Source organism: Numida meleagris, chromosome 2 (genome assembly GCF_002078875.1).
Source record: "Numida meleagris isolate 19003 breed g44 Domestic line chromosome 2, NumMel1.0, whole genome shotgun sequence".
NCBI classification, from domain to species: domain Eukaryota; kingdom Metazoa; phylum Chordata; class Aves; order Galliformes; family Numididae; genus Numida; species Numida meleagris.
Window position 1 is genome coordinate 77,022,292 of NC_034410.1, and position 24,526 is coordinate 77,046,817.

At 37.0% G+C, this 24,526-nt stretch overlaps 1 protein-coding gene across 6 annotated transcripts in view; it reads left to right on the plus strand.

The window, feature by feature from the left end:
- SEMA5A (semaphorin 5A) overlaps positions 1 to 24,526 on the plus strand; it is a 325,269-nt gene that overhangs the window by 208,017 nt on the left and 92,726 nt on the right. For all 6 annotated transcript variants that reach the window (XM_021386099.1, XM_021386098.1, XM_021386095.1 and 3 more), the window contains one exon: positions 19,603 to 19,810. In XM_021386099.1, the coding sequence (XP_021241774.1) occupies positions 19,603 to 19,810 (208 nt within the window). The remainder of the gene's footprint in view (positions 1 to 19,602; positions 19,811 to 24,526) is intronic.

Here is a 24,526-nt window from a genome sequence, read left to right on the forward strand (position 1 = left end):
AGCTTCTGAAAAACACTGAAGGTGTCATTAAACTGTTTTTGCAGAACAAGGATGTCACTGAGATGGAAATACTAGATTAAAGCAACATGTTTACAGCCTTGTAACAAAAAATGTAGCTCTCACATACTTAGTAGGGAATAGCTCATCTAAGGAATGGTTAGGTAGTGTGCATTTTTGATTTTCTAATGAGTAGACACTAAATATGGAAAATTTAAAGAAGGAATCAGTTAATTAACAAGAGAAAAAAATTCTAAGCAGCAAGTTATTTGATCTTGCAATCAATTAAGTCAATTTCAAATTTGTCATCAATTCAATAGAAACTGGATCAATCATTTGAATCACTTAAATCATGACCGTTGATGAAAATTGTATATCTGTAACTTACAACTTATCAAGAGCCTAAGAAAAATTTGCATTGTGGTTCAATATATGATTTAATTTTCCCCTGAAAACAGGATACCATGCTTTTCAGAGATGATTGCATCTTTTTAGTCTGAATAAATTTTAGAATAATTGTGAGACAGTATTTCCTGTCTAATTACCCTAATAGGTAAAGCTTTCACATTTTACTCCTTAAAAGTTGGGCAGTAATATGAAAGCTCTTAATAGGTTAAAACTTTGTATTTGTCCAGTTGTAGTCAAAACAACTTGCTGGTTGGGAAAGCATAGCATTTTAAGTGAAATCATGCCTCTTTTAAATGCTGTTTGTATTGTAGCAGTCTCCTGACAGAAACTGAATTACAGAAACATGTACTTGATTGGTTTTATATTTATCACTGCATCTTAGGATATTTACATTATAATGACAGCACTGAGTATGAAATAATTTGTCATGATTCTGATTGACTTCAGTTTTCAGATTTCCTTACTGTGTTTCCTTCTATGTCTTATTCAGAAAGTGAGGATCTAAAATTTCAAGTTTCATGATTCATTAACAAATTATGTTCAATAAAACTTCTAGGTTCTTCTAAGAATCTTTTCTGCTGCTAAGAAGATAGTACTTGTATGTTCCTTGTTATGTATAATTACCATGCAGTTTCATTCTTCTCTGTTCCACTGTTTTCAGTCAGTCATGGAAGTAGGATACTCTGGTACCTGAAGCTTTAGTCTGACACTAGTACATGCTTTCATGTAATCAGAAAGTGTGTGTTTTATGAATGACAGAAACTGTACAATGAAGAAACATACTAATTGTATAATGCTATGAAAGTTTTATTGACAGAACAAATTCTATTTGATGTTGAATTCACCCAACTGCAGTGATTTGTGTTAATATTCTTTCTATGTGTCCCCTCAATGAAGCATAAGAATTAAGCTTTATTTTCCAAAGAATATTTATACTCACATCATCTACTTCATCTTCCCTGCAATGAACAGAGACACCTACAGCTAAATCAGGTTGCTCAGAGCCCCCCCAGCCTGACCTTGAATGTCTCCAGGAACGGGGCATCCTCTACATCTCTGGGAAGCTGTTCCAGTGCCTCACCACCCTCACTTTAGAAAACTTCTTTCTTATAGCCAGTCTAAATCTTTTCTCTTTTAGTTTGACACCATTTCCCCTTCTGTCACAGTAGACCCTGCTCAAGAGTCTGTCTGTCCCTTTCTTTCTTATGACCTCCTTTAACATACTGAAAAGCCACTGTCAGGTCTCTCCGTAGCCTTCTCTTCTTCAGGCTGAACAGCCCCAGCTCTCTGTCTGTCCTCGTAGGAGAGGTGTTCATCCCTTGGGTCATGTCTGTGGCCCTCTTCTGGACGCACTCCAACAGGCTCGTATCTCTCTTGTACTGAGGACTCCACATCTGGACTCAGTACTCCAGGTGAGGCCTCACCAGCACAGAGTAGAGGGGCAGGATCATCTCCCTCCACCTGCTGTCCAAGCATCTTTTGATGCAGCCCAGGATATGGTTGGCTTTCTGATCTGCGAGGGCACATTGCTGGCTCATGTCCTGTTTGCCAGCCACCAGTACCCTGAAGTTCTTCTTGGCAGGGCTTCATCCTCAGCTTGTATTGTAAGTGGGCGCTGCCACGTCACAGGTGCAAGGTCTCCATTTTCATAGGTTTTCAAGACCATGCAGCAGCCCAGTTCCTGTTATAACTAGCTCTTCTTTGAGGAGGAGATTGGACCTGAGTTTCATGATATCCCTTCCAGCCTGAATTGTTCTCTTTCACATGCCGTGGTATCAAATTGTTTGGGCTAACTTGCACTACTTGGTGCCAAAAGGGAAATTCATTCAGCTCCAGGATGCTGATGATAAGGAGTTTATACCTACTGGCATAAGGCAGGATGCATCCAGCCCATACTGTGTGAGATGTACTCTGCATAACTTTTGTAATTATAATTCATTACAGCATTCTTAGAAAATTGTCTCTTAAAATTCACAAAGCTGATTCAGTGGAAAGGTAAACATATAGATTGGTTTGAATACAAGTGAATGCTCTGCTGTCTTTGTTAATCAATGCGAAAATATCATTCTTTGAATCAGATGGGCATTAAGAGAAAATTCTTTCTTCCCCCATCTCACATTCACCTGCCTATCCACCTTGTTATCAGAATACAAATATTACAGGGGATAATAACCCTGGCAGTATTAATAGTGTAATCTGATTTCATTAAGCCTTAAATAGGGATAATAGTACTAGAGGAGAAACTGGGAGTAAGCATACAAATGCATTAATCTGCTGTGTCAACAGTCTTCATTTCTTAAACCCCTGCCAAGTCATCATTCTGCTGGAGATTCTGGGATTTAACATCTACTGGTGGTATCAAAAATATATTTTACTGCTTTGGAAATGCATCTTAATCTTTTGCTGCACTGACTTCTAGCAGAGAAAGAAGGGATATATCAATTCCTACACATTTTCTTTTACTTAGAAAAAGCACAGTGCTGCTAGCTTTAGTCAGGCAGAAATCCTTGAAACATTTTTCAGTGGTTCAGAAAGGAAAGTTGAGGAAAGTGCTCAGAGAAGTTCTGAACTAATACTCATCTCTAATACCAGACTAAAAGTAAAGCAGGCTAGTGAATGATCAATATTTTGACAACTTTTTAAGTTTAAAAAACTTTATTTCTTTCTTCATTAGACAAAGCTTAAAGCAAAATGGTATTCCTTATGCCACAGTTTTGTGTGCTTGGCTCTTTTCTCCCTCCTTTTTCTTTCTCCCTTTTATTTTTTCCTTTCAATTTGCATGCCTAGGTGTCCTGTGGTTTAAACTTTGCCAAGATGCAAAGGTCTCCAAAGCATTTTTCAGAGAACAGGGTACTGCAATGAAAGCAAAAGCTTGAGAAAGTATACTCCCAGTAGCCCTTATTTAGAAGACTGTTAGAAAACGTATTACTTTATTAGAAAACAAAGAGAAAATTCATACATTTCTCTCAGTTTGAGAAGCATCTTTTTAGTATGGAATCTACAATATAAATGCAGAAATAATGATGATCAAGTAGTTGTAATTGAGTCACAATTCAAGTGTGAAAGTGTAGTAGGCTATTTGTATATATTAATACTTTCTAGTTTGAAAACAGAGCAGCAGGAGGAATCAGAGTGCAGATGGATAATGGGGCATATGCACTGCGGCAGGCAATAATCAGAGAGTGTTAAAACTTTCTCATCTGTTATAATAAAAACCACAGTTGCTGTGTTTCTTCCGACTTTCCTAGGCAAAGACATGGTGTGCTTTTACACAGTTGTAAAGCTCCACTGCAACGTTTCTAAAACTACTTCTCTGTAACTTCTTATCTATCTAGCCTATTGCAGTATCATTTTAAGAGGCTTGAAGCAGGCAGTCATCAATTTCTCTTCCCTCTAGAAATGGTGCACCTTGGAAGACACCAGTCGTAACAGTAACGTGGTCATCTTGTACACTGTTCAAAAACCTTATTCTATGCTCCTTTTCCAGTGACTGTTAACTACTGACAGAGGAAAACCCTACCTGAATTAATACCTTGTTTGTGTTATTAATCTTTCCAGGAAACGTTTTACTGGAAAGCTTGAAAAATACCACATTGTTTTGGCTTTCAGAGGCTGATAATGTTCAGTCTCGCATTTATGCAGATGTTATTACTGAGAACACTTATAATGTGCTCTTGCCAGAATATTTATATTATTTTCCACATGGAGTAAAAGGAAAGAGGGATAGTGTAAACCAAAGCTGTTTTACTCAGTAATTTATACACAGAAAAACTGATTTACCACTGCCTTGTGTATTGTGTCACCTGTACTGGGCAAAGTGGCTTTAAAACGTTACCATGTTGGAATGATCATGCTGGAAGTTCAGGGCTACAAATGATACTATTGGGTTCTGTAGAATCAAACCTCATGCTATAGATGTTCAGGAATACTGATTTCCCTTGACTTTTTCACTCTTTATAGAGATCCATCATTCTGCCAGCGCCAGTAAGACCTAAGGAGATTTCTTATGAGTAGATGACTGTAACTAGAACTGGTTAAACTATTCATAGACAGCAACTCATATGTGAGAACAAATTACCCACCACTTATTTGTGGTCATTTTTTTCTTACTATAATCAACTCATAAATAGGTCGTGATTTTGATTAGTTTGGTGCTTGTGTTTGCTCAGATTGTTTGTTTGTATTTTAGATAGCACATTCACAAATTACTTGCTGCAAATAGATGACATTTGTATTCTGTTCTCATGGACAAATTTAAATAGGAGCAGCCCTTTTTTCTACTCATAGATTATCATTGTGTTTTTATGATTGCCCAGCTCCATTAGATACAGACTGTAAATAAATGTCCAAAGAACACATGGTGTGGGCACCTCTGTGCCACCACTGGAAGTCAGAATAGCTGCCAGACGAGACTGCTACAGGGGCTGATTTGGTCCTTATCTCAGGGAAGTTCAGCCTTTAATCAACTCATGCATGAGTATGTAGTTAGTGTTCAGGATCCTTCCTGAGAGATGCGGAGAGGAAGGGGCTTGGCTATGTACAACATTTCAGAAAGGACTGGACAACTTGACACATTACTGAGCATTGTAAACATCCGTATTCTGCAAGGCCTTTTATTTTGGAAAAGCCTTTCATTTAAGATGGACATGACTAAGAGTGACTCAATGAACCCCTGCCAACCAAAGAAGAAATCAAAATATTTAATAAAAAAAGTTGGAAACATACATTAGACTTCTCTTTTACCCTTAAAAGAAGGGAATGCAGGATCACAAGTATGATGATGTTATATGTATGGTATTCAGTGTGAGCTTTGAATAAAGTAATCATTAGACAGGGTATTCTGCTGAACTCTTTGTTCTCACATTTGTGAGCTTCTTCATTCTGCAGCACTTTTCATAGTAAAACTCAATAAATCCAATTGTTTTGACTAAGCAAATATAAACACTGTCACTAGCAATCAGCATTTTGGATTGCTGATTTTTTTTGCTGTTTATTTTTTCTCACAGTGGTATTTGGTTTGTTTGTTTGTTTTTATACATACCTCTCTTTGTTCCATGACATTGAAGAGTGATCCTAACATACAGATATGTTATTCCCAGAACTGTGGCTTTTCTATGATGTGTCTTGTACCCTTGCAGACAGGTTCACAAAAAGGTAGACTAGTTTCTGTCTGCATTTTACTATATCAAGTCACTGGGAAAGAGTCACTTGCATACAGAGTCCTTCTTTTAATTTCTTTTTTATTTTTCTTATCTCATGAGTCTTGGAAATTTGGTTCTATAGCTGCATGCCTTCAGAAGGATTAGAATGACCAAACTTGGTGGTTAGATCATTTGTTAAGGAGTTAAAAGCAGGTTTTTAATTATTGCCAAATGTCCCAGTTCGACTATTTTAAAAAGAATATAATATGGCTACTTACAGTGTATATCATGGCTATTACTGCTTTAATGTTTTGGAGAAAATCTTCTGGGAAGAGTTTATAGGTTCATGTCTCGAATTCCAAGTTTGTTGCTATCTCTTCTCCATTTACTTCCTAATTTACATTCTGTTAGAAACAAATGGGTGGCAGTGTCAGTCTTTCCTTCTCTGTTTCTGAACAAAAGCTGTGCTTTATGCTGAAAATGCTGCTGACTTTCCATGCATATCATACAGGATTTGTACTGGACTTGGCTCCGCTGTGGTCAGAGACATTCAGGCACTATGCAAACTGTAAATGTGTTTGAGTAGAGGAGAATCCTAGACTCGTTCTTCTCAGCCAAGTTTATGATGCTTCTGAATTGGTACAGCAGTTAGTTGTCTTTCTGATAGCCAAATATGACTCAGTTAAGAAATTAGGCAAGGTTTATTGTGAGCTATTATCTGAGAAGCAGTTTTCTCCACTTGTGCATGTAAATGCTTCTTTGATCTGGGCACTGGAAAATTTATTCAGTGGGAAAACTATCATATTCATAGCATGTTTTGGGTAGTACAAGATATTTATTATTGTGGTGGCACGATGGGAAGGCAATAAAAAGTAATAGGAGCAGTAAGCACTCCCTATCCAGTCAGGTCCAATCAGAGTTAATACATCTCAACTTTGGAAGACTGGCAATGATCCAGGGTCTGTATTCCATAGTAATTTTATTGTTTGTGTGTAGCGTGGCATTCTTCATTGCTGCTCTGTGTCAGATAGCAAGACTTAAATCATACCAACCATTTCATCTTGCAACTAATATCTATGTTTATTATCTCTTCTGCTATTTCAGCAAGAGGTTACACATTTCTTTAGTGGCACTTATCTCTACTATCTGAGAAATCCAGACCTACCTACTGGCTAAATATTTTAGCAGGTCTCTCCTAAGCCTAGAATGCTCTATCCTCTTGAGAAGCAGCTTCTGGGAATTTAACGTAGACTTTATTATTTATTCATTTATTGTTATTATTTTCATTTTCATTTTGAATTACTTTATTCAATAGCAGCCGTACGTTTCTTTTTCCTTTCAGAATCCAGCATATCAAAGCTAGACATTTCTTGACAGTTGTAATGTTTCCTGTTCAGACCCAATAGACTATGCATGAAAATACTGTCTTCTTCTCAGGGCTTCAAGTTGTGTGTGTGTGTGTGTGTGTGTGTCATTTTTAGTAAAAGAAAAATTGGATGATGACAACAAGAATGACTGTCAACACAACATATTGTCAAATGGACGTTCTCTAAAATATGTTATTCACTTCTTAGCTGTTGATATTGGATCTGTTTGGCTGTAATCTAACTGGCCTTAAGGAGTAAAATTTTTTCACACCTAGGAGCAAAAAAGTGTTGCCAATCATACTTCAACCACCAAAGAGAAATCCTGTACCTCTACTTCAGCCTAGTTGGTCCTAACTTGATTTTGTCTGGACATACAAACTAGCTAGCTCACTTTAAGTAAAACCTGAAGTACATCCCTAAGGAATCCTTATAGGCTTGTTTCTTATGATAATGTGTTGATTTAAAAGAATTCATATTCAAGAAACTAAAATATTTGAGACTTCTAAAAAGTTAAAGTAGTCTGCACATAAGTTAATGTGCATGGGCAGGATCTGTTTGATTCAAATACAGTAATTACGATCAAAGGCAATAACAATGTCAATTTTATTTTGGCTGCAGGCTTGATGCAGCAGCATAGTCTTGATATTTGTTCTATTTCATTTTGAACCTGGCATTCCTTTTCTGAGTTGGAAAGATGTGTATTTTTGCATGCCAGCCTTGTGTAAAATTGTACTGGCCTTCTGTGAGAATGCTGTCTTCATTTGTCATGTAAACTTTGCATTACTGGGTAATTTTTATAAACAGAGCTTGTGTAAAGTAAATACAAATGCAGCATGAGATGATCACTTGGTATGATTAATGACTTCATGCTTGTATTGTCATGAATTGTCCCTCTGCTCCATATTGTATACCTGAGATTTGCTGATGTTTCCATAGGGGAGAGGGAATATAGGGCATTAGAGCTAAAGCTGAAATGGTTCTTGAGCATGTCGTTGACAAGTCCTGAGAAACAGCTTTCTGTTCCCCAGCTCTTTAAAGCCTCCTGTTACGCTGTTGTTTGAACCATATCCTCTCTACAGGAACAGCATTCCTTAAACCAGTGTTAGTATCTGAAGTATTGCTATGTGTTTGAACGCTCACATTTGAATGTAACTTTCTTAAGGAGATATAAATAGTGATACTTGGAGTAGGGACATGATTGAGAGCCATATCTTGAGCTAATCTGATACGTGTCCATAAGATTATCCTGTTCAGTGAACATGGCAACTTGACAGAGAAAGGCCAGTGATCCTGAGGGCAGCAACGCTTGTATGGGGTATGAAGAGCTGAGGTTTAATTTCTCTTGGAGTTCAAAGCCATCTGTTCTACCTCCTTGTTGAATTCTTAACCTAGGAGAGAAGAGGCTGCTGTGGGTGGGGATGAGGCCTCCTGGTGGTGGTTTCATCTGCAGGCAGTTGCATGGTTCATCTGGCCTGAGAGAAGGAGCACTGCAACTCACAATCCAAATAGGTCGAGGATTCATCTGGAGAAGGGATTCATTGTTCTCATTCTCCACTGTAAGGACTACTAAAATGTTTTTCCAATACCTTTTTAAATAAGCAGAAAGTGCTCCCTGAAATTCCCTAAGGATATGAAAGGCACCTTTTTCTTGCAGAGCATAAAATCACATCAGAAGCTGCTGACAGTAAAGGAGAAGTGCTTTCACAGGCTTAGTATATATTGCTTATCTCTCTCCCTCCCTCTTCCTAGCACTTTGATACTCTTTCTCACTGATACATGGTAACACGACTTTCAGAGACTTCATGATTTTTCTTAGCTGCAGCTGAAACTTTTCTGGTTTTAGTTCAGCTATCTCCTGTACATCGAAGGAGAATGAGGTAAATGTGTGTCACCAGTTTTGATTTTTTTTCAGCAAATCAGGTCAATGTGGAAGAAAACAACATAACAAAAGAGGTCTGAAATCTTCAGTGGGAAAAGGTACTTGTTGAAGTATTTGTAGTAAGCTCTTATTATAGTCAAATAAAACAGTTTTACAGAAAAGTGAAATTTCAAGTGTTTGGTTTTTTCCCTGTTAGATAGTATTACTGTTCTGAATACCAGTTTCACATATGAAGACTTAAGAGAAAGAATGCTACCAACTGAACCCAGAATTCACGAGTCTCAAAATTAATCCATAAGAACATTTTCTTTATTAACACTTTTGTCATGGAAAACTAATAAAATGATCTTGCAAGTAAAAGATCATTTTACTGCTTCATAAAGTTTTAGAATAGCTAATGCTTTGTCTTGTATAAATAAAAGTAATGCAGCACAGATAGATTGAAATTTTAGTTAGTAAGTGGATTTGCATCAACTGTACCTTGCAAAGGATTTGTACCTGCAATAGTTTTTCTTATAAGTATTCCAAAGTCATATTTTACTTCTGAGTAAGCTGAGGTACATGATCTGTTATAGATGGTTTTAGCTCCTCTAAATCAGACAAAATTTTACGAACTTGCATCTTATCTCTCTGTCATATCTTTGGCAAGCTGAACATCTCTTGTAAGACTGAAAATGAAAGAGAAATAGTAAATAAAGGTGTGACAATGAACTTGATTCATACATACATTTTGAGATTATTGAAAATACTCAGTTTCTTTTGTTTTTATGCAAGATGAAACATCTGTTTTAGATTGAGGGAGGATAAAAGATTTGTCACAAGTGTATGTGAGCTCTAGCAAGATGAGAAAAGGGATGATTTGGTTTGATATTTTCTTTCTATATGCAGGAAACAGATCTAAATGAGGAGGAGGCTGAGACAGGTGTTTTCTTGCTTGGTGTGAGTTCCTGCTTAAGCTTCTAGAAAAGACCAAGGGGAAGCAGAAAAAGAATTAAGTTTTAGCGGTTAATGACTTCAAGCATGTAGATGTAGTCATTCAAAAAAGGCATGCTGCTTTGATTTAGCTGCTAGTTGCTTTGCATTTTAGTCTCAAATAGATCTGAAAGTCCCTTTATCATAGAATCATAGAATCACCAAGGTTGGAAAAGGCCTGCAAGATCATCCAGTCCAACCGTCCACTAGTGCAATAGTTCTCACTATTTATCTGAAAAATTTTGAATGAGTTTTACTGCAGCTGCATTTAAATACCAGTTTGACAGGAGACATGAAATGGCCACTGGAAGATGTTACATAAATTATATTATTTTCTAAAATGCTATACCCTTTTGAATCACAAGCGACATTTCTAGCAGAAACCTTAATAGCACCAACTTACATTCTGTTGTACTTAGAGGAGCGGTGGATGTTTCCTGTATAAAAGCAAATATTTATTACTTTGCACAGTGATTAATGGAAGAAGCTTTTGCTAATTCACCTGCAAATTGAATGATGTTTTCAATACATTATAATACGTGGAAATTAAGTCTACAGGGAATAGAGGTGTTCTAAAGTATGCATTATGTTTAAAAAGCTTTCTCTGGAAAATAGCAAAGAAAGTTTTTCCTGATTTCCTTTGATAGTTACCTTCCAAATGTGTTGTATTTGAAGATTGAAACTAAATTCCTGTAGTATGTTTAGGTGGAAGGTTGAGCTTCAATACTCACATAAGCTTACTGTATTCTAGAATATGTGTTAGATGTATATTATTTTGCCTTCATTTCATTTTGGTGCAGTGATTGTCAGTAACTGCACGTTCTTTATGTCCTACCAAACACGTGGCTTTGTTTGAGGAAAGTTCCTGACTTTGGAATAACTTGTATCTAGATCAGTGCTTTTTAATCAAAGGAGTCATTGAGGCAGTAACTCTATATCCTATGTAGAAACGATAGTACATAAATATTCCCTTCATAAAAATAAATTAGTTTTAAATTTTGACATAGAGTCATCAGAAACTTCTGTTGTTACAGAGGTACAACTGAATTTATCTTGGAATAGCCACTAGGGCATTAAGAAGCTTCTCTTGCTAGTCATTTCAGAAGATATTCAAATAGGTTCTGACTTAAATCGTACCTTTCAGCTTCTAAATAGCTGGGAAATGAATTAAATTGCCTCTCCCACATAAAGACTGGGACATGTAGTGGACCACTGAAGTTCTTCATCGGCAGGCACTATTAACTATGTATTTCATTTCAGCTTTAAATCAGATTAATTTCCAGTAGTGTAAGGAAGCACATCAATATTTATTTGAAACTTAAGAGGAAAGAGGGAATAAAGGAAGGAGGCATGAAGAAGATAAATCTAAAATATTGTCTGCTCATTTTTTTATAGATTATCTTACATGACTGCCGTTGTTACATCTAAGAACTAAAAATAAAACCAAAAACAATCAAAGCATAAATACAAAAATCTGATTGTAGAAAAGAAGAGAGTTTTTATCCAGACAAGAACATTTTAATGTAGTTTTTTTCTTCATTTTACTTTTGCTTCCAAAACTCTCTTCAAAGAAAGAGCCACACTTTTCCTATTTCCTAACTCTTATGCTAAGCTAAATGATCTGTTCTTTGAAACCGTTATGCATTAAATAGTGTGTGGTAGAACTCTTTTCATATAATATACATGTAACTTTTACTAAAATGTATTAGGATGATATATGTATCATTTTTATACTTTTTTTCTTTATAATTGTCATGGAAAACTGAATGTATGATTGTAAGGATGTTATGAGTTGTGTGTTAGAGGAAGCTAACAATTTTGATTGATTATACATGGAAAGTGCTGTCCCTTAAATTTGAGAGTCTTTGCTTCCCTGCTCATTTTTGTTAACTCTTCTCCTTGTACTAAACAAATCAACAGAACATTTGTGCCTCTATTTTCCTGAAAGCTTTTACAACCTAAAATGCTGTTCATAATGTGAGCAAGTATATACAGATTATTATTACTCTCTAAAAATAGGAAAAATGCATAAATAAACTCTGAAGTCCAAAGCCCTTTGAAATTTGGCATGATGAAGAGAATGATTGGGTTTAAATTCTGAAATTGTGTGTGTGTGTGTGTGTGTGTGTGTGTGTGTGTGTGTGTATGTATATGTATGTATGTATACATACATACATCTTTTGCATTTGTTTCTGGAGTAGGCCTAGAACTTGAAAGGACTTGGTATCTATGTACTTCATATGGGGCCAAAACCTCAAATTCTAACTTATTTTCTGTTCTGTTTTCCATATGCTTTCCTGTGCATCCTACTGTAGGGAACCTGCTTTAGCAGGAGAGTTGGAGTCAATGGTCTCCAACCCCTACAGTTCTGTGATTCTGTTTCTCAGTGATTTGTATGTATTTTCTACAAGTAACACAAACTACTTAGTATTTATTTTTGTTCCAGGAGATTTTTAGCGGTATTCATACTAGCTTTTATAGCACCGAGCCTATCACATGGATTACTGTCACTTAAGTTAATTAAGTTTACCAAAATGTAATTAGATGTCCATGCACAGTGATTTATGTGTTTTCCAAGTTGCTTGCATAATGTTTTCTCCAACAGAAGTTAGTCTCTTGTGATGCTGTGATGGAGTAAGAAAACCTAAGTTAAGCTTTTCTGCAAGTAAATTATGGTACAGAGAATAACCGTCATTCCACGTAGCCAATCTAGTGCTTAAAAATAAATTTCCTTATTAATAGGACAGAACAGCTTACAATGTTTCTTAGGGAATAGCAACAAAATTCTTCTACTTTGCGTATTTCCAGATAATGCATTTCTTACAGGCTTTTGTTATATTGTTAGCTAACTGATTCTGTAATCAATTAAATGTTTTTAATACACGTATTTCTGTTAATATCTGCCATCATCTTGTCATCATCATCCTGATAATGAGTTCTAATAGCAAGGCAATCACAGTAGTTCATTGTTGAACTTCTTTCGCCTATCACAGTTTTTATTTTCTTATTAAGGCTGCAAAGCAGAGCATCTTCACGTTTTTAATCTCCATTTTAGATTCACTGAGGATTGTATAAAAATATTGCCATGCATATTTTATAATATCAATCAATATTTTAAAAATAGAGAAAAAGGAAAAATATCACATTGACCAGATTGTTAGAACATGGGTGAATTGCAAATGGAGAGGCAAACTGTAAACATTTAAAACAGCTCTGAAAATTTTTAAAAAATTGAAATTTGTGTCTCGATAAGGCATAGGAGTTCCATATTCATTGTTTGAGGTTCATATATATTTTTTTTCCTGAAGTTAGGATGAGAAGTAAATAAGAAACATTTAAAAATATAACGTTTTAAGTACTATTCAGCAAATCAAATGAGGAGTTTTAAAATCAAACTGTATTCTTTTTGTTTTCTATATCAACATAGGGGCAATAAATTTACCAATAACATTTTTAATTTTTAAAGCTGAAGGATTTAAGCTCAGTCTTTCATATGTCCTTTAGGCTATAGTGTGATAAAACCTGTTCCTGGAATTCAAGAATACATGCATACATCAGAAACCTGGAGGTAAAAGATACTTTCAGTCACAGAGAATGAGTAGGTGCTCTTATCTTCAAATATACCCATACTTTAAATCAAATTGTACCTCATCCAATATGGGAAAACAGATTATAATGAAGGTTTTAATTATCTATATTCTACTGATGATGTCACTAATGTTAAAGTTATTTTTAGGAACAGCAAAAAAGCAGGTTTTGAATGCTCTCATATTCTGTGTGCCATATGCATCTTTCTTTGATTTCACAGAGATTGATTAATCCTAAGCCCTGGGCTTTTCCCTTCTAGCAAAACCAGCTGTTCTAGGAATTAGCTGTTCCTGTGTCTTTTTTCTGTGTTGAGCATTATGCAATCTAATACTTCCTGTCATTGGAATACATTTCTGCAATTAAACAAATGCATGTTCTGCTTTGTTTTCTTTGAATTCCAGTGGTGGACGAAAGCAAATACCTCTGATATATATATATATATCTTATATATCTAAATATATATCTATATATATATATTTTTTTTTTTTTTGCAGGAGTGGGATATTTATTAATCACCTTGCATTTTCTTTGGTTTTGTACTGTTATATGTTGTTTACATCAATTCTATATTTCTTATCTCAGTTTGTTCTTCTTCTGAAAGACCTCTGCCTTGAAGACAACCTTAATACTTTTTGTTTGTTTGTTTGTTTCTGTGGTGTTCGAATAATGCAAATATGCAATGAATACAAACACAATTTATGTTTTTGCACATATGAATACTATTTAAAAGAAGTTTAACATTCACAGATTTTTTTATTTCATTCCAGCAGACCAACTACTGTCTGAATATTTTTATTTTCCCACTAGAAAAATAATTTGAATAGAAAAATGGTATGCAAAAACATTATGCGATAATCAAAATAGCTGATAAATATAATTTTCTGAAGTGTATTTCAAATTTCATTACTTGAAATCATATGTAATTTTTATTCATTTCAACTATGCTTAAAATGTATCCTCCCAAATATGCTTCAATTGATTCTAAACTTTAGTTTAAAACAAAAAAAAGATTTCTAAATGTATAAATTACGCTCCTTTTGTATGTGTCAAGATAGTAGTGTATTTCTTGCACAGATTATACCTTATTCAATTATGAATGTCACATAGGTACTGAATATAGCTTTAATTTCCATTTTCTGTCTTGTGTTGACTGCCATCTCCTAAGTTATAGATAGATAAACCATTTTACTTTCATAATCATAAGTGCTTATATAAGTGTTTATTCCTCTCCGTAAGGAAGTTGCTACAGCTTCTTTCAGTGCCTTTAATTCTGCTAGGAGAGTCAAGAAATAACAAGTTTATTAGTTTTTTGCATTTGCCATTTGTTTTGTGCATTCATTTTCTATAGTCCTATGAATGTGTCCCCACTGGTATGATTTCAAGCAAGGTCTTGCGGTGTTCTCCATTGCTGGCTGTGCTTTACGCCTTTTTAAACATTGATATAGTGTTTCAGAGATCATACTTATTTGATTTTGTTCTATTATCATTTTGTTCTTCATGGATTTCAGGGTCAGGCTCTTTTCAGTGGCGTGCAGCAACAGAATAAGTGGCAATGGGCAAAAACTAGAATAGAAAGTTCCACACAAACTTGAGGAGAAACTTTACTATCAGAGTGACAGAGCACTGGGACAGGCTGCCCGGAGAGGTTGTGTAGTCTCCTTCTCTGGAGATGCTCAAGACACGCCTGGGCACTTTCCAGTGTAACCCACTATATGGAACCTCCTTTAGCAGAGGGGTTGGACTAGGTGATCTCCAGAGGTCCTTTCCAATCCCTACCATTCTGTGATTCTGTGTCACTTTGTAGCCTCTGAACTTGTTCTCTACAACCTCATCGCAGGTTTTCCATCCCGTTCTTCATAGTCTCCAAGGCATTATATAATAATATTTATTTCCTCTTCATCTTCTCTCACAGTGATTAGATTTCTAAAATGTAGTTGCTGGTTTTGCAGATCTCTTTAAAAGTATTACAGTACAAGTTAATATAGCACATTATTTACACTTTGCAGACAATATAATTATCTTTCACTACTCTTCTGTATACTCAGTCATCCTTAAACCAGGGCTGACAGGTGTCTGGATTTATTCCAGCATGTCTTGCTTATTTTCAGGATCTGAAGATGCCATTCATTAGGATTCTTAAATTGGAGTTGGAGCCAGCACTGACATTTGTGATGAAATTGATACTTTCACTGTGTGTGTGGCAATTTTTTTCATCCATTAGGGAGGTCTGTGTTTACTATTCTTCTTAGTTATTTCTGGGTAGAAGTGGACAGTTAGTGTGATTATAGAGAAAGATTCACTTGAAAGATTTTGACAGGTCTGAAAATCTCCATGCCCCAAAGCTATGCTCAACAACCATTTCTATGTCTACTTCTATCTTCATTTTTTTTTTCAACTGTGGTGTGAAAATGGCTCAACAGACAATACTTTTGAGGATGGAGCTGTTGCAGCTTCTTTAGGAAAGCTGCTATTTGTGGTATAGGCTAGACACAAAATATTGCACACTGGTAGAATTGGAAACACTGGAGCAAAGTAACTGGCTTTTGAAAGTGCTTTTGAAAGTACTGGTGTAATGGATATGATTTTATGCCAGGATAAGAAAGCCTGTGTTAGCAGACTTTGTTAGCTGTGATAGCAAGTGTTTACATGTTATGATCGTCTGGGGAGGTTGATAGCTATGTTGCCTTGCTAGGAATCATAATCTGATCAACACAGCTGCCAATCCATGGAATCTGTATCTCTCTTGAAGTTGCAGAATAGAAACAGATCATCACCCTGTTTTGGGCTTCTAGATGGTCCGTGCAAAACCAGATACATAGGCAGAAGGAATTTAGGAGATAAGTTTTATAAGATCAGAAGTAGAAAAGTCTTCTGAGGCAGCGATGGATAAGATTTTATTCCTTTTTTTCTGAATAGACATATGACCCACATTACTGCTGAAGTAGATTGTTTCTTCTAAATAATCTGTGGGATCTCTGACACTGCTCCTTCTCTTGACATCCAGACAATTATGACTTTCAACATTTCTGTATGAGTGCTGACCCTATTAGAAGACAAATGGGAAATGAATGATTTTGCAGTTGCTGAAAGAAAGCAGAAGCAAATGGGAGGAATGGAGTCACTATGCCAAGATAGAAAGCAAAGAGCAATGACAGCTGTGGTGGGGAAGTCATTGATGCTGCAGTTCTCAAAAGTGAAAATATTTCATTTGGTTTTAAGCTAGTGTGCTGCTGTAATCATGTTCTCCAAGCCATAGATCCAAACTTAAAAGTAAGTTGATTCTGCTCTCCACCATGAACAAATTTGCTGAGGAGAAAAACACAAGACATTTGATTTTGATCATATTCTCTTATCCAAAGCTCTGCACTGCTAAATTAAATGTGAATGGGAGAAGGAGCCCTCCAGTCCTGTGGTGTTTTTTTGTTGTTGGCTTTTTTGTTGTTGTTGTTGTTGTTTTTTTCCCCTCTTTTCTATTTGGAGAGGTGTCATCAAGGGACTTGGCCTTAAGATGCCAGGCCCAGCACAGCAGCAGGAGGAAGCATCAGACTGTATAAGAAGCATATACTGAATGCATAGTTGATTTTTGTCTCAACTTGGGAAAAAGATGGCGGGCCAAGTGCAGTGCATTACAAGTTGTGCTGAACCTATTAACTGCCAGTTAGACAAGTGACACAGAGTTGTAGTGACTGATCTATAAAGTGATACCAGCTCAATCCCATGTGTAAAAAGATCTCATTGCTATTTCTTTTCTTTCTCTTACTACATTTTTTCCAATTTTCGTGCTACGAAAACTCTTCTGTGTTTCACTCAGTGACTAAGACAGTGACTGATTTTATTTTTTATGGATACTAAATAAATAATAATATCTAATAATATTATTAATAATAATATTTAATAATAAATAATGGAGACTGCATTTTGACCTTGAAACTTGTAATTATATTTGAGTCTTCATCTAACGAACATCACCAGAAGCAAAGCTTGCTATACTCTTTGGTTGAGCTGGTAGTCACTCAGTTGTGAGGCAAAAAAAAAAGTGACAGGTTGAAGGAACTGAGCTTATTCAGCCTGGAAAAGATAAGGCTGCGGGGAGACCTCATTGCGGCCTTCCAGTATATAAAGGGAGTTTATAAACATGAGGGAAATCAACTTTTTACATGAGTAGATAGTGATAGGACAAGGGGGGATGGTTTTAAACTAAAGGAAGGGATGTTTAGTTTAGATGTCGGGGGAATATCTTCACTAAGCATGGTGAGGTGCTGGAACAGGTTGCCCAGAGAGGTTGTGGATGCCCTGTTGCTGGAGGTGTTTAAGGCCAGGTTGGATGGGGCCCTGGGCAATCTGATCTAGTATTTGATCTAGCAGTTGGCAATTCTGCCTGTGGCAAGGGGGTTGGAACTTGGTGATCCTTGAGATCCCTTCCAACCCAAGCCATTCTACGATTCTATGATAGTCAAAACTAGAATTTTATTTTTTATTTTTCATAGAAGAGGAGAGATATATTTTAGATTATAGGAGAAAATTCTTTACTCAGATTTAGGTGAGGCACTGGCACAGGCTGCCCAGAGAAGCTGTGGGTGCCCCATCCCTGGAGATGTTCAAGGCCAGGTTGGATGGGGCCCTGGGCATGGCAGAGGGGTTGGAATGAGGAATGTCTTTAAGGTCCCTTCCAACACGAACTGTTCAGTGATTCAATGGAAGATATTTTTTGTGTGTTTTTTTTTTTTTTTTAACAAATATTCTAACATGCAGCGAATCCCTACAAGCTTGTTTATACCAATACAGGATAAATTTGAATGCTTATATGAAGTGATCTTTAAGAATTGAGAAGTTAATCAGAAGACTTAACATGCAGTTATGATGTTACACTCAAAATCTTGCTACAGAAGGGAATGCGCTTTATATACTGAGCTAAACGTTAGCTGTGAGTGTAATTAGTCTCTACTTTTGCATAAAATTAGTCCATATTATCAAATTATTAAAGACTTATTAACAATATGGTTAAAATTTTATGTATAACCTTTACCTAACTCCCTCTACTATTTTGTAGTACCAGTAGTTTCCAGTACTCCTGCAGTTCTTAGAGCTGACTTCAGTTTTCCTCAGGAATGGAAGATTTTATCAGTAAATACTACCTTGGTTTCTCCAGCTCCTCTTTAGTTTTGCAGTCTGCTTTATGCTACCCTTTTGCATTTTCTTAAGTCTGCATGCTAGCAGATCCTCCCAACGTGCCAAGCCCAGCCTGGGATCTTCAGGCTGCTTTTCCCACCCTGTTCCTAGCAGGGCTGTCTGTCTGTCCAGCTAGGAGGCAGTGGACAGTGGGCTGTGGCTGTCACTGCATGTCCTGTTGCCACCAAGGCATGGCCAGGCCCACCCTGAGGCCTTCTGCCGCCGTCTGCCTGCCTTGCCTCTAGCCTTCTGCTGCTCATGGCAAAACCCTTATTTATGGGCTGCAGAACAGAGCATCGTGAACATTTGTCTTCCAGTTGTTACCTACTCACATAAACCATTTTGTTCTTTAGAGACCTTAAGTGAATAAGAGTTGCTCTCTGCTGGATCTTTAATGTTTACCATTGCTGGCACATAGAAGATTGCATAATGTTTTAGTCAGAGCACTAGCTAAAATATTTATCAGTGTGAGAACACGGTCCTTTGTGTTCAGAACAAATATTCTTTGGTATTTTAAAATTTCTTAAAAACTTTGCATGAATGAATCAGAAATCTCATTAGTGATCTGACACTGGTCTGTGATACTTACCTATCTTTGATAAGAAATCACAATAAGAATAGAGTGAAGAGCAAATGATAAAAACCAATAGTTTTTAAAATATTCAGTCTTAGTCTGGGGGCAATAACAAGAGTTTATTGCTTTATAAACTGCTTTCAACATGATAGTGTACTACAATCTGGTAAACAGAAATCAGAAGCTCTTGCTGTGAATATGTTTTGTGAATGTGCATGCATAATAGCCAAACTTTGAACACTTGTTTTTTGATGGACTTCTGGCGTAAAGTCTGTCCTGCACTAATGAAATTATTTGTTAATGTTTCCCACTACTCAGGGAACATAACAGTTGTTTTCATGTTCTTTTCATTGTACCGGAAGCAATTTAGGAAACTCCAGTGGAAACCCCACATTTTGAGCCTCCGTAGAAAACGTCCTGCACAGGATAAAGATTCATTCATCAAATGACACCAAGTAGAATCGCTAGTATGATTTTTAGTAACTCATTCTCCTCTTTCTTTTGCAGACTATGGCACTATTAAGAAAGTACTTGCCCCAATGAACCAGACTTCAAGCAGCTGCCTGCTTGAGGAAATTGAACTCCTGCCAAAGAGTCAGCGGGAGCCCATCAGGAGTCTTCAGATCCTGCACAGCCAGAGTGTCCTGTTTGTGGGCCTTCAGGAACATGTGATTAAAGTCCCCCTGAAGAGATGTCTGTTTTACAAAACGTTCAGGTAACAACTAGTTTGATTTGATCAGAGAAAAATGCATGTGGGTTGCGAGAAAAATGCTTGTGTGTTGCAAGAAAAATGGGAAGGAAAAGTGACTGTAAGTAGGAATCCCAATTAATTACCTCTCAGAGCTATGACTTTTTATGTGCGCCATTTATCAGAACAGTCTCTGGGGACTTCTTCTCTTTGATCAAACAAGGAAATTAACTTCTGGAAATTACCACCTGATTTTAGACTCTATATTATGGCAGTTAAGGAATTTGAAGCTCAGCATGCAACGTTTTCTATATATTACCTAAAAGTACTCCTGGGCTGCAACACATTAGTGACTGTTAATTTCATCTGATTAGTGGTGTCTTCCCTTTGATGTAAATATGGTTCCAGTGTGGTTCCAGTAAGTCAGAACAATTGTTCTGTTTTATGCCAGAGAAACTCTGGACCACTCTAATGATCATTTGAGAACTTTGACAGATTTATTTGGTTGTTTTATAGCTTGCTTTGCTTTCAGCTTGTTTAATATATGTTCCTTTGAAGAGCTTGTTTATTAAAGGAGATAAAAAGTCTGCCAGTTGCCTTCCTTAGCTGCTGTGCTCAGGATCATAGAGATGCTATTTGTGTACCAGACAGAGATTATATTTTTTATGAAAGATAGTGACTACAGGTGGAGAAGTTTCTAGCTTTCAGAAGGAATATGCATTGGTCACAGTGAGGAGGTAACCACAGGACGTAGGTGTAGAGCTGTGGCTCAGTGACAGTGGAAAGAATTTTTCCATCACAAGGTGTGAATTGATGTCATGCAGGAGGCTACTGAAAGACTGCTGGTTTGACAATAAGACTGAAGTAAAAGCTGGAGCAGACCAGGGGAGTGCTCTCCTTATTACAGTTCTTTACAAGCCCTTTCTGTCTATGCTGTCCTATATAAAATATTTTAGGTGTTTTCTAGTAAAATAATACTGAAAGCTCCATTGGAAGTCCTGCAAGGCTCACTTTGAGGAAAATTTTTTTGCAAGTCTGTACCTCAAGCTTTAGCTTAGTTTAGCGGCCAACGTTGGACCAAGTTTTACCTTTGGTTTAGCCAGTTGAAACAGGATATATTTCTGTGTCCTTCTTAAGTGAAGGGCTTATACATAGGTTGGTCTGAAAGTAATGCCTTCTATTTATTTCCATGGAAACTACAACAGATATGGAAATATCAACAGATATGAAGAGCGCGGTAACACTATCTGGTAAAGCAAATTCTCAGCTGCAAAACGCTATTTTTCTACACAGTCACCATTAGCTATGCATTTTAATCAGTGATGAACAAGAGCCTGCATGCTGCGCTTGTAAAAATTTGCACCAGCGGAGGTGACCCGCTGTTGCTTGTTGAAACACACCACCCACCGCCTCACTGTGCTCACATCCACTGTTTGATCTTCATAAATGTTCAGCAAGCATCAGTGAATGTCAATAGGTGCCAATTTTTTTCGCATGGAGGAATTCAATTCCACACCATCTGCACTTGGATGTCAGGCACCATTTTGTCAGACTGTCTCTCTGCTGCCATCTGTTGCGCAGCAACAAAATGTAACAAAGTATTAGTGGGAAAGTTCAACCTCTACTGCAGTACCGTCAGCATTCCTTCTGACGCTGTGGGCCAACAAACCAAAATAGGAGGCATTACTTTCAGAGCAGCCCTTATGTATTGAAAAAGAGGGGGGCCTGTGTGCATGTGTGTCTGGAGAAGGAAAAGGATCTAATAATACATTCTTGTGTTTCTCTGTCATCTCTAATATAACAAGATTATGCTATTTGGCTTGTACAAGATATTGCATATGTTTTCATAAGCGTATGTGTTTGTTTCAGCAGCGGAGATCAGGCTGGCATCCTGTGTTTTCTTAGAGACTGTGTACTTATGGTGGCAATGATAAACACAAACAGCTCAAAAAATCTGGGTGCTCCGTACTCACATGAAACCCTCAATGCCTCTTGAAACATTTGAAGGCTGAAGCCATTTTCTGTACATGCATTATTAGTGAGGTTTGAACTCTGAAATTCAGGGTTGTGAATACCAGTTGCCTGCGTGGAAGCCTCGCAAGATCCCTAGTACATGTACTTCTATCAGCATAATTCTTGAGGTGCTCCAGGCTACCCCGACTACAGGGCAAAAATATGCTTCTGCCCTCATTGTGGAGAACTGCTGCCTCGAGTCATAAACCCCATTCACAGTCGTAAGCAAGGCATTCCTCTTCATGTTTGAGCAGCAGAGATTAATTGACTAGATTTTAAGAGCTTTTTAAAAAAAAAAGAAAAGAAAAGGAAGAACTGTGGTACTGTTCCCATTTTACTGAGTAGAACAGTAGTTAAATGTCTCAAATCCTGCTCAAATGAAAGTTTATTGCTCTGCCCTGAGGAATGTGACTCCTCATCTTCCACTGGAATTACTTACTCAGAGGAGATAAAATTATTCCTTGCGGGGTTTTTCAATTATCTCTTTTGTAGTTAAATCACTCTGCTTGGAATAATTAAATATTCATTGCACCAAATGGATTGTCATCTACGCTTTCTTCCTGGTAAAAGCTCACCAGCAATTCCAGTTCTGTTTGGTGAGAAAGGAGAAAGCTGTGATTTAGATGAAATGAAACATCTCCTTGTCATCCATCACAGGGGACTCAGATCATTTGGATACTGCAGACTTAATCTTTCTTTCACCTATCATTTACTCGTGACTTGACTAGGCTTTTCCTGGCTTGCCATGCTGGAGCATTTCAAGGCTGCTTGTTTTTGTGCATGTGGAGAGAGTGAAGGTACCATACCTGGGGCCATAAATTTCACTAGTTAATAAAAGATCTCAAACGTAGTCACTGCATTAGTGGATGTTTTAATACTCACATCCTTGCATCCTTGTTATATGTTGCCAACTATTACACTGTAGCAGTGGATAAATAGAGAAAAACCTTACCTCAGAAAAATGCCTTGGGACAATGTGGTTATGTTTTTTTTATATACTTTTAATTTTTTATGCTCACATTTATCATACTTGGAGCCGTGTATCTGCACCAAGGCTATATTCTGAACATCCATCAATAACAGCTTAGAGTTTCTTCCACAGATCAAGGGCATGTGTAGTCTTTAATACCTACTTCACATAATTTTGGAGAAGGAGACCATGCTTGTGTATAAATAAAACCCTTAAAAAAGCCAAAAGACTGAAGATGTGCTTGCTTATCTGTGCTTACTTTTTGTGTCAATAGTAGAGTGCTTAAGTTCTAATCTTTTCTGTTTTTGTTTAGGCTTATTGCAAAGGTTTCAGACAATGCAGCTCAGTCCCACTGTTGAGCAGACTATTCCACAAGCTAATATCTCAATGTCAAGATAATTTCCTTGTGATTGTCTGGTTTTTTGCTTTTTATCTCGTTGTTCCTTGTTTTATCTTCGTGCTTCTAAAGCATATTGTTGTTGCTTTATTCATAGTTTATTATGTCTCCTTAGTTACTGCTCTGATATGCTGTACATATTTAGCTAATTCATATATCCGTGTAGATTTATTCCTCCAGCACTTAATTGTGATCGATATTCTAGTTGGTGCTTCCACACCCCTCAGCTACATGGTGCTGCCCTGACAGACATCCCCTCTGGTCCAGGACAGACCTATTCCACCAGCTCACTGCTCTGCTCCCTGCTTCCAGTAGGTTTCTGTTCTCACAGACACTGTTATTGATGACTCTTGAAAATATTGTTTTACATTTGGAGACTAAATCTGATTTTTTTTTCCTGGTGTTCAGTATGCACTTTTGTGCAGCCTTTGCTGCTGCCGTGACAACAAAACATATCTCAGGCAGAGCCTGTCTCCACACCTGCAGTTGGGGTTGCTCAGCCTTTTCCATTGTGCCATGATGCTTTTGTTGCTTATGAACTGCCCATGTGAGTTATTTAGATCAGCGGTTTTCATGCAGAGTGTCTCCCTCAGAGTTCTCCTGATGGCTGAATCATTTTTATCATCCCACCATGGTCCTGCTGTTTCCAGGAATTGACAACGGAAAAATAGTTTGGTATGTGGTAATTCTCATGAGCAGTTCTCTAAAAAGCCCTGTTCTTATGGTCCAGAACAAAAAATACAGATCAGTTACCCCAGTTTAGTTGTACATGGAGTCAGTCCTTCAGATATGACCACATTATTGTCAACTGGCTATTGCAATTCACACGTTTACCAAAATTTCATGAAGACCAGCAGTGTTATTTGCTGGAGAAAATATTTGCTCTAAGAATTTTGCAGCTCCCTGTAATTCTTCTGAGCTGAGTAGGTCAAGTATAAAATCCAACTAACTTTTGTATTCCTGCTAATTAGGCATAACTACGACTAATTAACTGTAATATGAGTTAAATAGAATGATTATCGTGAACAGATAACTATTAAAATCATTGAAAATGCAGTGTTTGCTATTTACTTTGAAAGCTCACTGAATCTGCAATAAGGAATAAGATGCGTAATAAGGGGAAAAGACTTCATACCCTGAAACAAAAAATCCAGTCAACTTTCATTTCATCTTGCCTGACCAATCTGGTGGCCTTCTACGATGAAGTGACAGCATCGGTGGATGGGAGGAGGGCGATGGATGTCATCTACTTGGACTTCTCCAAAGCCTTTGACAGGGTCCCTCATCACATCCTTCTCTCCAAATTGGAGAGGTATGGATTTGAAGGATGGACTGTTCGGTGGGTTAAGAACTGGTTGGCTGG